This window comes from Rosa rugosa, chromosome 2 (assembly GCF_958449725.1).
Source record: "Rosa rugosa chromosome 2, drRosRugo1.1, whole genome shotgun sequence".
In the NCBI taxonomy this organism is placed as follows: domain Eukaryota; kingdom Viridiplantae; phylum Streptophyta; class Magnoliopsida; order Rosales; family Rosaceae; genus Rosa; species Rosa rugosa.
The window spans coordinates 69,033,336-69,050,385 of NC_084821.1; the positions used below are offsets into that span (position 1 = coordinate 69,033,336).

A 17,050-nucleotide genomic window follows, 5' to 3' on the forward strand; every position below is an offset into this window, starting at 1 on the left:
TACTTCAGTACTTTAGCTTGATTAAAGTAAACCTTACTTTAGGTATGTTAATCATCTCTTTGTTTATAATTATATTAACAATTATGCCTACAGGTTCCAAACCCTTGATAGTTGTTAGTATATAAACCAGTCTAGAAATGTATTGTATTGATGAAACTGTAGCAAGTAAACAGCTGGCTGGGTCAAAATTGCCAACTGAAAATCAAAATCTATGAGCAAAGACTTGAAAATGAGGATGTTTTCCCTTTCTTATTACTTTTTAGACCCCCTTCTCATATTTGGCAAGTGTAACTTAATTGTTCTCTATATGCTGCATATGAATTACGAGCACTTGAAAGGCTCCCTCTATAATTGAACACACAGCTATTATTAAACTAAACATTGGGTTCAATTGGCAGCCTTAATCTTGTTCATAATCGATATCATTAGATACGATCTGTTCCCTTAAACACAATCTCATGACATGATTATAATATTGTGTCCATTAAGCTTATAGATGCATGAAAGTACAATGACTCAAGGTGTTTCCTCTATCAGATTCAGTGAATGGTATTGCTCCCATAATTGTACTTGGGAATAATATGAAATTAATGATGGGATAAACATTAATTAATCTCGTAATTAACAGTTCATGCATGGCAACTCTTTTTCTCCTATTCTTAAACTATTTTGTTACAAATGATAATAATAACGTGCAGTGGCGGAGCCAGAAATTAAACTCAAGTGGGGCACCCGGAAATCTTAGAAAAAAAATTGCATATATCAAGTAATCAAACTCTAATAAAAATTAATAAATTGTAATAAAGTTACGAAAATATCAATATTTAAAAAAAAACTATATATATTTTTTAATCAAATTTATAGTTTTCTTTATGATGGTTATATATTTTATCTTTGATTTTTAAAATTATAAGAAATAATAGTGTAGGTTAAAAAAAACAGGAAACTAGCCTAATGCTGCAAAAGGACTCGAACCTGAGACCTGCAGCTACATTAGTAGCTAGAAACTAGGAGCTACCACTGAACCAACTCAACATTTAGTTATCATTGGAAACTCTATACTACTTATTCTCGAAAAATCCCAGTGAGGCATGGGACCCACTAGGCCCCAACGTGGCTCCGCCCCTGATAACGTGGAAGATTGATATTTTCTTACAATGAGATAGACTAATGATGATCGATAGAAGATAAAGACACTAGTAACAATAATTTTGTTTTAGAATTTAGCTGATTTTAATCATTGTATTGTTAATTTGACACACGTACGTAAAACTTAAAGATGAACGATTTTAAATTATCCAAACGGAATTACATTGTAAACACACGTAATTACTCAAAATAGACAAACAGTAAATTCCACTTCTAAACTATCTCACTTCTCAGGCCCATTTTGGTCCTTAGGTGATTGTGAGATTGTGACTTATAAAATAATTTAAGCAGCTATTTTTGTTTGGTAAAACAAAAGCCAGCAACTTAAAGTGCAATCTTACACTTTCCTATGCAACTTATGGAAGCTGCAAATATCATGCTTCTATAAGCTGGGCTTTTAAAAGTTGATTGACTTTGGTCATTTTATACACTCCCATCACTTGTATTAAAGTTTACCAAACACTTAAACACTACTTTTTGTACTCATAGCATTTTTAAAAACATATTTTGTCAAACACTCAGCCACTTAATTTGTAAGTCGATTATTTTCTCAACACAGCTAAAGTTGATTGTTTAAAAAGTACAGTTACCAAACTAGGCCTTAGTCTATGGTTTGTAGATAGAATACCACTGCATCACTATATTTGGGAGTTGGTCTCTAGTCCCTATCATATCAACTTGGGCATAAAGAAAGAAGGAGATAAAGAAGGTTTGGTAGAATGGACTGGGTCCCCTAATATTCTGGTCCATGTGGACAAGGGCCCGGATCCTTTGGCTCTTCGAAAAAAGATGAGCTAGTGCTCATTGAGCTAGTAAAATAGACTAATCTTTGTGATTTATCAGAACCAATTGACCACGTGCTTAATTTTTTAAACTAATCCCACTAAGAATTTTCATGATTCAGAGTAGTTGCGGTTCTTGTTTGATGTAGAGGCATCAACCAAGAAGCTTTCTCTTAAGACCCAAACTCCACCTTACCTCAAAGACTTTGTGTCCAAGTACTTCATTTGGTATTGCTGCATTTGCTGCTATTGAAGTGCAACACAATTACCTTGCTGATTATTGCTGAATAAGTGCATTTAGTTTTTATTGCCCTTTTAATTCAATGTAATCTGTGCTTTAATTCCTTTCTTTCCTTAAGGTTCGTAGGATTAAGAGGCTATTTAAGCCTAACTTTGTAACCCTTTCAGCATCTTATTTTTGAGAAATATATATTCAGAAAATGTAGCAACTTTTGCTGCCAAAGTGAGTTATTGAGTTGTTTGATTTCTGGTGTTTTGTTGCTAGTGAATATAGACCTGTGTCCGGATTGGTTTCCCACCATTGTCGAGAGGAGAGTGACTTTTCAAGGTCAAGTCGCCGTGAACATAAGCTTTTCCGGTTGTGAATACAAGGTGAAAGTTTTGGCTTTTTATAAAAGAAAACACGACAAGAAACGCGGTGGTGTTCACATTGAACATGACCAACTCGGGAAAGTCAAGATTGTCTTTGTCAAAAAAAATTGCAGTCAAATTCTACAAGCAACGTTGACGTTAGAAAAATGAAAGCACACTGATGAGGTGGCCTACAGGGTCTTTGAGCACTATATAAAGCACAAGCAAGTAGACCCAGAATCACAAACTCAAAACACAGCTTCAAAGTTTCAAGCTTCTCTTCTTATATATCTTTCTCAGTTTCAGTGACCCTTTTGGATTTTACAGCAAACCCAGAAGCAAAAACTAGATGGAAGGTGCAAGGAGTGCTATGATCAACGGTGGGAACTTGAATCAGAGGATTACTGCTCGTCTGATCCCAAAGAGGGGTCAGGTGAAGATGGCCATAGTGGGGTTTCTGCTTCACTCTGTTTCTTCTATGTTCTCTCACCGCTGTGGTGGTGCTGATGTTCATCATTTCTCTTATTAGCTGATTGGTCTGTGTTGGATTTTTTTTTTTTTTTTTGTGAGAGATTTAGATGAGTGGTTGGAAAGCTTGAGCTTTTGTTTTGTGCATCAAAGGTTGTACAAATTTTTGTCGCTCACAGATTAGTGAATTGTATTTGGTTTATCTTGGTTTTGATCTGGTATTTCGATCATGAATCTCGATTGTCTTCATGTAACTTCCAAAATCAAAGAGTAAACTTTTGGACTGAAATTCATGGGGGTTTTACTCTTTAGTGTCTGAATGAATGGAATCAACTCAAGGCTTATAGAAACTGAGATGCAGCAATTCAGTATAGTTGAGTGCTTCATTTGTTGCACAAGAAGCATTTAACTGGCAGTGTCTAACAAAATCGCACCCAATTACACATAGGGAGAACAAAGTTGAAGAAAAGCGAAAAGCCTAAATCTAACTCAAGGACTTGGCCTTCTAACATGTATAAAAAGTATAAGCTATAGTAGATTAGTAGGGAAAGTTACTATGATTCTGTTGCTTCAAAGTTCAACCTATTCTTGAGTTATCTCTGCCAAACACCAGCGTGGTAGCCCAGTTGACAGCAACATAGAACCTGTTCCTCCAACTTACAACTCGGGTAAGATAAGCAGAGCGCCAGATGAACCAGCTAACAAATCCAGCATGCGTTATGCCCTTTGCATCCTGCAACAAAATTATACTCACAAGTTTAGTCAATGCCTAGTTTTTGCTTTTGAAGCACATTCATCATCATCCAGAGTAAAAGTTTTGATGAAAACTAACCTTGGATTGGCGCAGATCAACAAGTGCCTTGTAACCTCCAACGGATGCCATACTTCCGAGGTGTTGGTAGACGAAAGGCTCCCCCAGATAGATATTTTTTGCACTCATGGCCTTACCTGCCTCCTTCCCAATCCTGTTAAACAACGCCACCAGAAATTTTCCTTCCCTTTCTGCCACCTATTTCAGGCAATGTGAAATGAATTGTTATTAGATGAGTTCGAAAATCTAGGACTAATATACAGTCTTGAACTTGATGAGCACTTTGCTGAAGAAATGCCATAGCAATGACAATGTTACCATGCAATTAGATTTGTTTTTCCATATTGTTAGGGAACAAGGCTAAGTTAGAACTTCTCAGTCAGATATAGAAATCTAAGGTGGTTTTACAATTACCTCCATCTGTTTTATCAGCCTTTAAAAGTAGCAAGATTGATATAACAGACATAACAATCTTGAGAGCAATGTACATTCTGTAGAGCACAAAACCGGTTCTAACCTGAGCTAAAGCTGGAAGCACTGGCTTCCCTGTCTCTTCAAGAAAACCTGCGCAATCTCCAAGTGCAAACACATCTTCCACAGCAGGAACTCTCAACCACCCATCAACACCAATCCTGTATCACTCAATAGCACTCATTTTAGATGCTTAATACATTCAATAGAAGTAAACAGTCCACCAAGAAAAGACGAGATAGCAGAGAGAAATTCTGGTGCATATACCTTCCACCAGGGGACTTGGGAAGATCAAGTGATTTCACAAACTGTGAGGGACCAACGCCTGTAGACCAGACCAATAGGCCATATGGAACATCAGTGCCATTGTTAAGAACTATCTTCTTTGCATGCACCTCTTTCACAACACCTCGCATAAGGCTAACACCACACTGATGCAAAAGTTCAACTTTCAAATTAGTTAGCCGAACTACAAGAATATCCCTCAGAAAACAAAAATCAAAATCTGCTAACCTTGGTCAGGTGATTGGTTGCATACTGCCTTAATCCAACGTCGAAGGATGACAGAATCTCATTAGCCTATTCCAGGAAAATACATGAGAGAAAATCAATTTTCTTGGCAAAAAGTGAAATGTATATATGACTATACGTATAGGAGTGAATAAGAAATAAGTACCTCAATGAGGGTGACTTTGATGTAGTCCTTAACATGAGTATACCTTTCACGGACATCTTTCATAATGAAATCACTCAATTCACCACTGAACTCCACCCCGGTAGGGCCACCTCCGATAACAACACAATGCAAGAGGCGTTTCCTTTCTTCCTCTGATATGCCTGTAAATGAATATGCATAAGATGATTGCGAGAGGAAACCAATGTTTGGCAATATTCTTTTTTCAATCACCCTTCAGAGAGAAGAACAGCCATCCTCTAAGAGATAACACTCACCTGGGTTGTCCGAGAGCATCAAGTTCAAGAGAAGCTTCTTTCTAATCTCTTGGGCATGATTCACTTCTCGGAGGAAAAATGCATTTTCTGTCACACCTTTGATCCCAAATGTCAAGGGCTCGGATCCAGCTGCTATGACAAGCTTGTCATAGGCAACTTTGAATCTGTAAGGTTCATTAGGCAAACCACCGTTGCTTACTGTCTCGCAGTACACCTATATGAGAGAAGAGGATTAAACTTTTTTGCTTGCTGACTGTATTCTTCTTCCTTGTTAATGTTCAGTATGTTAATGATCAATGGGGGAAAATGTTTGATCAATGGGCAAAAAAAGTATACATTTTCCCCATTTGGAAAAAATCAGGTTCTGATTTCAGATCAAGCTATAACTTATGAACATCCATTCTCGTGTCAAGTTAAGTCTAGTATGCATTACTTCACAAACAATCATAACTTTGAGAGATTTTTAATATCAGAACTATATGTTGTATTTCAACTTCTTTTTGAGACCCAATAATTGAAGAACACTGTCAACACATATAAAAGCCATAAAACAAGCATATTGACATCATTTTTCATTGTGTTACGGAATTGCATGCAAAGGAGGAACATGCTGTATGAATGCATCTAGTGAGAAACCTATATGTATTAGATGCTATATATGTCACCGACCTTATACACCTTAAACCAAATTAAGTAAATGAACAGGAGAACTGGTTAAAGAGACTTTGAGTACCTCATGTTTGTTTGTGTCAATGCCAAAGCAGGAAGCCAGATAGAAGTATGAGTTGGGATTTGTTGCCAGTGCAGATTGTATACGACTGACAGGTTCAACAACTGAACGGAATTCCAAGGTACCAACACAAGTTGAAGCAAGCAAAGGAGTGAAGACCATGTGATTCCTTGGTGATATGCAAACAACATCATAAATCTTTGTGTCTAATCCCTTAAGGAATCGACAGGCAGCCCAGCCAGTACCAAGAACAACCACTCGTGGCTTTTCACCTGGCTTAGTTGCCTCTAGACCCGGATACTTGGGATCATTACACTCCAAATCAGACTCCTCAACAATCCTTTCTGCAGATGGAAATTGATAACTTGGGGTTGTCCTTATTCCCCTGCTCCAAAAGCTACTGTGATTCACCTTTGGACTGCTGGAAAGGTACGAAAAATTGCTATTTCTGGTGTCACGTTCAAGTGAAGGTAAGGAACAATATTTGCGCGTGGATGCTCCCTCAGAGAACATATCCTTTTCACTTTTGTGACCACCAAAGGCACCTCCTGACCTTCTGCAGCTACTCCTAGCAGTCCTAGCAATCCTTTCTAAAGCCATTTCGAAAGTATGAGTCCCTCAATTAAGACTAATAAGTACCCTTTAAACCCTCTAAACGGAATCAAATGATCACTTGCTCAACCTGTGGAATTGAATCACAGATGAAAAAGTGTGAGCTGTGCAAATTGCAAACAGCTATAGAAGTAACATTTGAAGGCACACATATTTATAAGTAGCTGTATATACCACTCCAAAAAATGTGGAGAGGTAATGACAGCAGGCAGGACAAATAAAGATCTACTCCAAATTAAACAAAGTAAATTTATTAAGTCGGACAACGATCGATTCCAAGACTACATGACAGCAAAACAAAAACCAACATTGCTTTGGTCATCAGTTGATGGCAGAAACAAAGAGAAAGCTCTTGTAAATTTAGCGGCTAATAAAAAGCTAAAAAGACAGTAGCTTTTTACTTGTACATTGCTAAAACACATAATAATCGACAAACCCAACTCATCAGTCTTTCTACTATGGTGATTAATATGTCAAATTTAGAATCTCAGCCATCACATTCTCTAATGTAAACAAAAGCTCTCTGTTTTATATGAAAAATCAACATGAAAGGCAGAAAAATGTTAAACCCAGAACAACAAAACAAGAACTTTCAAGCTTAAAAACCAATCTCCAGTACAAAACACCCAGATCTTATACACACCAAATACAAAGATACAGAAAATGCATACAAACTGGGGAAACAGAAACACTAAAGATAAGAAGAGCCTAAGAAGATTGAACAGAAACACAGAGAATACAAACCATTGATAAGCATTGAAACATGAACAGAGAAAACCAATAAAAATGTCATCTTTATGAAGCAGAAGGGTTTAAGACGATTTACTGTGGTTCTTGTTTAGACAGAGCTGCGTGATCTCCAAGATCATGGGAGTTGAAAAGGAGCCGACTTGGAGCGCAAGCAAGTTGGTTTGTTGAGATTTGAGAAGTGCTTTTGATTAAGTAGTGGTCAAAAAAAGCTGGTGATATTAAAAAAATGGAAGAGAAACTACAAATGGTTTTGGTTGTGTTAGTGTGGGAAGGAAGCAGAAGCATATGCCTTGGTTGGTATTTTGGCCAATCAGAGCTGTCTGAAAAGAAAATACAGAGCAAGTTTGGCGATTGCAGAACGTGAAGCGGTGTCGTTTTGCGTGGTTGAATCAGTAAAAGAGGTTCTTGAAATGGCTCCAGCTGTGTGTATAGACTAAATAGGATGTGTTTGGTTGCCTAAAACCTAAAGGCGACCTAAAACCCTCCTAAAACCCTAGTCAGTGGTGAAGAGACAAAGACTGGATATTTAGTAGGCGGCTGTCATATCATTTCAATGTGATTTAATTTTGATTATTAATTATTTTCTTGTGGACTGATTGAGTTTGGAAAATTTACCTAACAGACATGGGCCTAATTGTCTGATCCAGGTCAAAGTCACATCCAAATGACTTCATCAGGTCCGTTGGTTTGTTTTACTTGACTTGTCAAATTACATATGAGAAACTCAAACAGGCTTTTGCTTTTGCATTGCTTGTTTGATCGGGTAAGGCAATTCATTCTCTTGTTATTTTAAGGATTACGTGAGACGAACGCGCCGTATTTGAAAACTACACCGTACAAATATTTACATCTCATATGATATGAATTTTTCTTACAAAAACGTGCACAAAAGTTACATATCGTGCTTTGATACTCATAATTGTTTGCATAGCTAGGCTTTCAATTTGTTGGCTATGTTATGTAGCTTTTGGATTGCTAATTAGCCAATAAGAGCTACGTCATTACATGGTTACTAATTGCCACGTACAAAGTGATTTTTGTATGAAAATTACTGTTATTGATGGTAAACAATATCACAGTGTAGCCAGAACCTTCTAGAACAACAGGCCAATTAGCATTCAAGTGATTATATTAGCATATATAATCTGGAGAAACAGGCCAATTAGTCTATTTCGCATGTATGGAGTTAATTTGCAGCAGTTGAATTTTTTGTTAGTTTTCACTTTTATATAAGAGACTTTTGAATTTTAAATGGGGTAAGTGAGAATAAAAATTTATTGGTGGTGTAAGTGGGAATACCTTGACCCAATTTTGTGCATTGGGTCAAGAACCCTTATAAAAACAACTCCAACAACATTAATTTTTTCTTAATTTGTACGACTAAGCAAAATTAATAAAGTAACTTCGAAGGGCAAAATTACATATGATCGAAAATTCAAAAGTCTCTTATATAAAAGTGAAAACTAACAAAAAATTCAACTGCTGCAAATTAACTCCATATATGCGAAATAGACTAATTGGCCTGTTTCTCCAGATTATATATGCTAATATAATTACTTGAATCACTTGAATGCTCATCATTTCTTTCAGCTGTTGGGTACTCGCCATCAGTCAACATGCAAAGGGTGGGTGGCCGGATCAAAGTAGAAGATTCAGGCAGCTCATCATGGGGCCGGAGACTCAGCCCACCCCGATCATCTCCTCCAACAGATATGAGTTTTATGACTTTAATTGCTGATAATAGCATGAAACATATGATAGTTTCCTTCAAAACCAGATAACAATCATATTCAAGCCGTTTCCTTCATAAATCCCATAAGAAACACTGCCAAAAATTCAGTCATAAGTTCTAGCAAAAACTCATCGCAAAGCTCCATCCACCTAATCCAACTCGGAGCGTGCATCTCTGTTTCTGATCCTGCATAATACCATCCAACCGATGCATGCACAGAGTTGAACTCGCCGCAATTAGTTAGGACGTAAAACTCTACCAAAAATATAAAGTAAATATCTTTCCACTATCCCAACTAACTAGAGCTTCTGTCTGCACAGCATCCCAACTGAGAGCATCTCCGTTTATATATTACTTTCACTTTAATCAAGCACAGCAGAATCCAAATTAACGATCGATGCTTAAATAGATAAACCCCTTATATTCATTATGGACGAAGTGCAATCCTAAACACGTAAACAATGTCATCGTATGTGATATCTGGGGGTAAGTTAGCATGTTCATACTTCATCGACGCCTCTGGTGGCTGCTGCTGTTATCCTTGTGAAGGAAATTTCGAATTGTTTTGATTTTTTTAAAATAGAGGTCATTAGTTCTAAGTTTATCTGTTTGAAAACTATTATTAAATTGAGGTAAAAATCTCTTCCGTTATTGATGTACAACTTCAATGGAAATTTTACACCTACATGTTTAGGGGACGTCTTCCAAAAATCACCAACTCCCTGGAGTTCTCTGTATACCATATATTATAAGCTAACAATCACTAACTCCCTAGAGTTCACTATATTTGTGTCCAATCTTTAATACTTTTGGCGGCAAATCGGACAACTGGTGAAGGCTAGGTCGCAAACCACTTGTGGAGGCATGCATGGTGAAAAGTGTGGCGGCATTTATCTAGCATTGCACACTTGTCTTTTCTCTCGTACTTTTCCAAGCAAATAGCACACTCGCTGCTGAAAAATCCCGATCCCTTTTCCATTGGATATTTGAAAGTTGTGTAACCTTCGGTCCTATTGGCACTGGCATTGCCTTGCAGTAGACCGACGATGGCTTTTAAACACGCAAGTACATGGTAGTATAACCACATGACACAAATGAGTTCATACAAGGCGACTTTGTTATCAAGGGAAGATTGATGTTAGTCAATTGAAAGTCTGGAGTTCTATAATATCTAGCAACGCTAACGACACGAAGGGGAGGCAGATTTTCGCGCTACGTACTTATAATTTCTCTGGGTCTATGTCTGGAGGCAGCCATGATCATCCTATGTCCGAAATGAGCTAGGAGTCCGAAGACTGTGACAGAGCAGTAACGCTAACGACACGATCGAAGGGGAGGCAGATTTTCGGGCTACGTACTTATAATTTCTCTCGGTCTATGTCTGGAGGCAACCATGATCATCCTATGTCCGAAATGAGCTAGGAGTCCGAAGACTGTGACAGAGCAGTACGTATCAGTGGCACATAATAACAGTAGCTCCCAAGTTGATAATATTTGCATATTAGATCAACCGCTGAAGCCATGACCAGTTATGGTAGGTACTATTAGTCGGTGGCGGATTTAGAACCTGAAACTTGCATGCAACTGAAACAATAATACAAATAGATACTTAAAATCTGCGAGAATAGACTAATGCTTATTGCGTGCAAACAACTTCAGAAGAAGAGGGCAAAGATTGCAAAGAACTGAAAAATATACGGCTTGAAATTGGAACATAATCCGACCATCGAAGAGAATATAGTTTCAATTGCGTCATGGATGGATGTAGATTTATATACACACGTCACAATAGAATCCATGAAGAATGACAAGAACAAGGAATGGGCCTCCAAGTTGGGCTGGGCTCAAACCAATCCCTCTGCCGCCATGCATTTTCATCATTTCATGGGATACATTAGGAAATGGGAATAAAATGATATCTAAATTCTCTAAAATACAATTACCATTCTAGATTTAGACAAGAGGAGGAAGAATAAATAACAATTAGGAAGGAATTAGAACTATAAGCTAGTGTTCAAGCAGCTTTGAACGATCTCTCTAGCTTGCTATATACATTCCATCTCTAACTTCATGCTTGAACAATGGAACTAGTTTGATCAGCAGCTCCTTGTCTAGTTGTAGACTGTTTGTAAATCTAAGTGGGTGAATGTGATGCTCTTTTGTTTTTGTGATGATCAGCAGGTTGTGCTTCAGATTCAGAGGAGAAGGCACGATTGAGGATAGCAGCCAACCGGACTCCACCTTGGGCAATCCTCTTCTCCACAATAGGTAGCCGAGGGAGGAAGTAATCCTCTACAATAATTCACACCATTACAACAAAACCATAAGTTCTCATTCAATCATATTATGCAGAATTAACAAAGAATTGATTACAAACTGTGTGCATATACAAATGCAGTATATACCTGTTAGAGTAGCACCGGACTCAACGCCCTTGTAACCCCATTTGCAAGCTATGTTTATACTTTCTGTAGCATACCTACATTGACATTAACAAGGTATTAGCATTGAGCATGTAAATATCGATGAAAAGTACTAACCAACAATAATAGAATATGAAAATGCGGATACAACACTATAAATGATCACAAAAATCTGAAATGATTGGATACATAGAGAGAGCTTACTTGTTTATACAAGAACTGATATCATCACAATGTCCCCATGATGTAACATCATCAGACCAGACTCCCTGTTTACGAAGAAATCAACAATATAACTAATGCCTCTACTCTTTTAAGAACTAGCACAATTTGTTAAACTAGTAATTAATTGATAACTATATATTGTTATCATCCGGCACTTACATCTGTGATGTTTCCCTGTATGTCTTGCAGGAGGAGTTCCATGTCCTTGTCATAATAATCATGCAGAGCTTGAAGTAAAATCTCTCGATCCCATACCTGCATGCAATTTGAATTCTTATCATCATTTCTAATTTATTTTAATCAATAAGAAAATATTAGTAAGAGCTAGCTAAAATGATGATCTACTATCTGATTTTTTTTTGGTCTGAAAACTACTATCTGATTGTTCCTCTCATAATTAAGCTGCGACAACAAGTGCATGCTTACATGGTGGAGATTGGATTTGTGCCTGTACCACCGCAAGTCTATTGTGTTTCCTCCTCTATCTGTCGTGAATCCAATATGCATTGGCTGCGAAAAATAAGAAGATGGTCGTGATGAACATTACAACTTAAATTAAAGAAATCCTTCTCTGTACTCCAAACAGCTACAAATCCATTCACGTATGTGTATATATACCTGATGGAGATCACCCATAAAGTGTGACAAGAAAAGCAAGGCCTCGGTCATATTATCTGCAAACAAAAAGTCAATGACAAAGAGACCATGTTAATTGAGTGATGTTGTGGTACAATACAAGAAAGCTAGCTATTGACAAAACTTCAAGCAATATCATCAATATATAAAAATGATATTAATTTGGTCCATTAGCTTCCTTACATCGACGGTCAGATGTTCCTTCTGTGTAGTGTGAAAGCTGCGATGTGAAATTCTGGACTGCACCAGCAACACACATGTCCTTGGAACCATGTTCATCATGGCAATCTCCTGTTAATGCATATACCAAATGAATTTAATTACTGCATTAACTTTGTGATAATTCTCGATAATAAGCAATTCTAATTAGGCTTACTTGAGTATTCAAAGTTGCAAGCATTATCAGGTGTGTCAATGAAGTGAAGAGGGCTAGTCCACCGGTATCTGTACCAGTGCCTGATCTGGTCAGGCCACACACACAGAGCCGACAGATCGCCATTGACATCATGAGGTAGTAAATTTTTAACAGCTTCTGCAGCTTCAGGCTCTAGGAGTGCCTGCATGCAGTTGTCGTTTATCAATAATTAGTCAGTATATTCTCCAACCTAATGGGTTTCAAGTTTGTGTTCTGTTTTGGTTACGCAATATGATGCTCTATAGGGACTATTTTACGCGTTTTTACCAACTAGTTGGGCAATAGGTTTGAAATTCTTTGTTCCATACAAGACAAGACCAAATTCGGAGAAGAATGGAATTGACATTACCTGTGCAATCCGGCAAGTCATAGTGTGACCCTCTTTGCTCCATCCCTGAGCTCTCGGGACTAAAATGCAAACAAATGCAAGCAACAAAACAAATTCACGAAAATAATTGGCAAATCTTCCAAAGCCTCTGTAACTACCCATCTGGAAGAAATTTCTCTGGTTAATTGACCAAATGTTATGTTCCTCACAAGGACACCATACAGATTATTTATAGGCCTTTGGCAGGACTTAGTTACGTAAATTTACAAGTCACCAAAGGTTGTCAATGAGTACAAGTTTGATATTCCCACTATTATAAGTGTACCCCAAAAGTTGACCTTTAACAGAAGCAAGGTGGGTTTATGGGGTATATTCTGGCATAAAGGGATCATCACCAACATATGAGGAATATATTAAGCAGACGACTCGCGTATGAGGAACTTCAAGGTCTTCAATCTTAATAGCTTATAAGCAATAAATGCTGGGCCCAATTATGTTCTTCTGGAGATGCATCACCATCCCTATCCTTTCTTTATCTTCATGCTTCAGCAATTTTTGGTTCAGAAGAGAAGATATGGTTGAGGGTAGCAGCCAAGCGAACCCCACTTTGAGCTAGCCGCTTCTCCACGACAGGTAGCCGAGAAAGAAAGTAATCATCTGTAAACATAATCACATGATTAGAAACGAAAACACTGTAATTAGAATATACAGAGCATCAAAAGAAAATGCTGTGTGTCCATGTGATGTGATCATGTAAATATGTCTAGAATATGCAGTGTTAGGTTGTTGCTGATGCAAAAGTCAACCAGAGCAAACCAGTAGAGAAGCTAGAGTTCAACATTATTGAGATTTTTCCATTTTAAGAAAGTGATTATTGAGTTAGGGTTCGATATCATCTTATTCTATAATTCGGTTAGAAAGAAGAAAAAGGAAAATACCATTCAGAGTGCTTCCTGGAGTGGCATTCCTGTAAGCAAATTTGCATGCTAAACGAATGCTTTCAGAAGCATACCTGCAAGACCAAAAGCAAGTTAAATATTTTCATACTAGATTTAACATGTTAATTTCTTTTCTACCAGGCAATAATGTAACTAATAGAATGCATTGATGTCTAAGAGCCGCATTAGTATTCACTCTTTCAGCCATGATAAGACATTCGAATCATTGGCGCCAAATTGAATATGCATGTTTTCAGGACCAATCAATTGCTAGAATCTATTTGAATCCTCCAGACTCATCACAACTTTCAACAGCTTTGAACTATCAACTTGGTGCTCAGGAGACTAAAATCAAGTAAAAATATACGATGCCATCTACTTCACAGTTCACACATATGTAAACTAGAACTTGGGAAGTAAAAAGACCAAGTATCAGGTATATAAGCATATCAAGCACCTCATGCTATTAGGCATCATGTTACACACAAAGCGGTACTGAGCAATAAATGAACTAAAAGGAACATGTACATACTCATTTGGGCATACAATTGTCCGATTATTTGCACAAATCTGCAATGATGACATATCATTGAACCAAGCATCCTATGGATAGTAAAAATTAAAAAACGTAAGTATTACGTTGCTGCACAGGTATATAAACCTCTTGTCAGGGCAAAAGATCAAGTAAACAAACAAAACAACAATAAGAGATGAACTTCACACCGTAATATTCCTCTGAATGGCTTCTATCATGAGTTCAAGATCCTCACTGTACATTGTCTTTACAGCAGATTCAATGATCATATTATCCCACACCTGGAACAAAAACATTCTTTTAGAGAACCTAACTTCATTCTGCTTATAAATAACATAAACAGTATGTAAGCCAAACCTATAATATCTGGTCGTTGCTTTGCACAATCATTCACATAAAAAATAAAACCACAAAGAAAGACTAGGGAACTAAAGTGAGAGTATAGGGAAAGAGCATAAGCGTGTATTGAAGTCCCTATACTGGCAATTAGGGAAAGTATGACTTACATGGTGAAGATTTGTCTTCCTGCGATACCAACGGACTATTATTGTGTTCCCCCCTAGATCTCCAGTGAAACCAACATGAAGGGGCTGTCAACACCATACATGACGTTCAGGAAAAATGAAAATCACTTCCTCTCTTCTAAAATAAGCCAAAATTTATAAGCTTCCAAACACACAGATAGTATGTGATTGACTCATTGCACGGTTTGCTTTTCTTATAGGTGTTTACGTTTTGAGGAACAAGTATGAAGAGCAAACCTGATGGACATCCCCAATAAAGTGAGACAAGAAAAGAAGTGCCTCTGTTAAGTTGTCTGTGATAAAATACAAAAAGATGAAGGATTTTGATATTCAGGAATATTAATATTTCGGAATGGCAAAGTGAATCCAATAAATATGTGCGCGTACATTTTGATTTTGAGATGGAATCCTGATAAGTCGAGAGTTGCATCGTATAGTTGTATATTGCTGCAGTTACACATCTCCCTTTATGTCCAGCAGAGTCATGGCAGTCTCCTATTAGAGATATCAACATGAATCAAAGTAAGAGCGAGAAGCTAGGCAAAATAGAGCCTGCATTAACACATGCACCAAATTCAAGTTGCAGGCAGAAGTCACTGAAATAATAACACATGCATATATAGCACAACAGAGAATCTCAGTCATCTAATTAGAGAAACATTCAGAAAATGAAACATATGATTCATCAAATAGCATTACTGAACCATCTGAAAACTAGCTACTCACTGCTGTAATTGTAGTTACACAGAAAATCGGGTGTGTCAACATAGTGTAAAGCACTACTCCAATGATAATGAAAGCGAATCTCATCAGGCCAGGAGCAAACTGCAGCAAGTTCACCTCCAGCAGATTCCGGTAGCAATTCTTTCACTGCAGCTAAAGCATCTTCACTCAGAAATCCCTGGAGAAAACAATGGTATCTCATCAGCATTGAAGATTCCAAACCCACCTCACCACCATCTTCAAATTAACAATGTAGGCGCAAACATGTCTACAAAACCTCCTTTACTTCATCAATTGACCTTTCAAACACATTTTGCTCCAACTATATGGTATTGACAACTCTACTACCCAAATTTAATACCCATCATGTTAAACCACTCTTCCATCAACCACATCAAATTTTACTGGCCATTCCTTCTTGCAGCCAAATTGTATACAAATACCAAAGCAAGATCACATCATTCTACTAATACATTTTCAAAGCAGTATCATACAAAACCAAGAGCACCCAATATCTAAAAAACAAATAAATAAATAAAGATGAGTTCTTTAGTACTGTAAAAAACTCACTGACCTCTGCTATCTTGCAAACTGCATAATGGCCTTCTTTGCCCCAACCCAGAATTCCTGGCACCAATAGAAGAAGCCCTACCGCACTTCCATTCCACCACAGCCCAAACAAACCCATATATCTTAAAAATGGTAGCTTTTCGGGTTTGGATTGAACCAAAGTCTCCTGCTTTCTTCTATTTCTTTCTCTCTCTCTTTTTTTATTTTTTTGCCCAGAATGTTTACGGAAGAGGAAGAACAAAATCCAGTTCTATTTGATACAGACACGACATGTCGTTTACTCCCCGTTTGGTTAAAATTACAAGAAGTCAAGTCAGTCCCCACAAATTTGGGTTAAAGATAAAATTTTCCGGCGCACTGAGAAAAGCATATCTGATTCCAACCCACTTCTTTTTTTTTTTTTGAGAATAATTCCAACCCACATTTAATTTCTGCATTATTGTATATATATAACTAAAATTTACTTAAATTCTTGTACTTAATAATTGAGCAAGAAAAAAAAAATAGAGGTCAAACTGTCAAAGACCCTATCACAAGTTCACAACCCCTACAAACTTGATCAAACATAAAAGTTGAGCGTACATAGGTATTGTAATATTTACCAAGTTTTTTAACAAGCAAAAACATTTATTAAAAAATTTGTTTCCGATGAAATGTTATTAAAAGATCTTGATTCTTGAAGCAAA

General features: G+C 37.2%; 3 protein-coding genes across 4 annotated transcripts; all 3 read right to left on the reverse strand.

Annotated features, from left to right (window-relative positions):
* Positions 1-3,331: 3,331 nt before the first annotated feature.
* LOC133729706 (internal alternative NAD(P)H-ubiquinone oxidoreductase A2, mitochondrial-like) lies at positions 3,332-7,579 on the reverse strand. Of its 2 annotated transcripts, none has more exons than XM_062157268.1 (9): positions 7,310-7,579; positions 5,957-6,635; positions 5,224-5,437; positions 4,949-5,109; positions 4,786-4,851; positions 4,540-4,703; positions 4,319-4,433; positions 3,823-3,999; positions 3,332-3,723 (listed from the first exon to the last, which is right to left on the reverse strand). In XM_062157268.1, the coding sequence occupies exons 2-9, from the start codon at positions 6,551-6,553 to the stop codon at positions 3,568-3,570; spliced, it is 1,650 nt and encodes a 549-aa protein (XP_062013252.1). In that variant the 5' UTR covers positions 6,554-6,635; positions 7,310-7,579; the 3' UTR covers positions 3,332-3,567. The 2 variants fall into 2 exon arrangements, with proteins under 2 accessions (XP_062013252.1, XP_062013251.1); XM_062157267.1 differs by having other exon boundaries at positions 7,392-7,578.
* Positions 7,580-10,888: 3,309 nt separating this feature from the next.
* On the reverse strand, positions 10,889-13,243 carry LOC133729708 (endonuclease 1). The gene is made up of 9 exons (XM_062157269.1): positions 13,096-13,243; positions 12,708-12,888; positions 12,515-12,622; positions 12,314-12,369; positions 12,122-12,205; positions 11,855-11,950; positions 11,675-11,739; positions 11,453-11,526; positions 10,889-11,339 (listed from the first exon to the last, which is right to left on the reverse strand). The coding sequence occupies exons 1-9, from the start codon at positions 13,234-13,236 to the stop codon at positions 11,182-11,184; spliced, it is 963 nt and encodes a 320-aa protein (XP_062013253.1). The 5' UTR covers positions 13,237-13,243; the 3' UTR covers positions 10,889-11,181.
* On the reverse strand, positions 13,238-16,601 carry LOC133729709 (endonuclease 4-like). Its single transcript, XM_062157270.1, has 9 exons — positions 16,369-16,601; positions 15,798-15,972; positions 15,459-15,566; positions 15,309-15,364; positions 15,054-15,137; positions 14,736-14,828; positions 14,545-14,615; positions 14,013-14,086; positions 13,238-13,731 (listed from the first exon to the last, which is right to left on the reverse strand). The coding sequence occupies exons 1-9, from the start codon at positions 16,480-16,482 to the stop codon at positions 13,613-13,615; spliced, it is 894 nt and encodes a 297-aa protein (XP_062013254.1). The 5' UTR covers positions 16,483-16,601; the 3' UTR covers positions 13,238-13,612.
* Between the last annotated feature and the right edge of the window lie 449 nt (positions 16,602-17,050).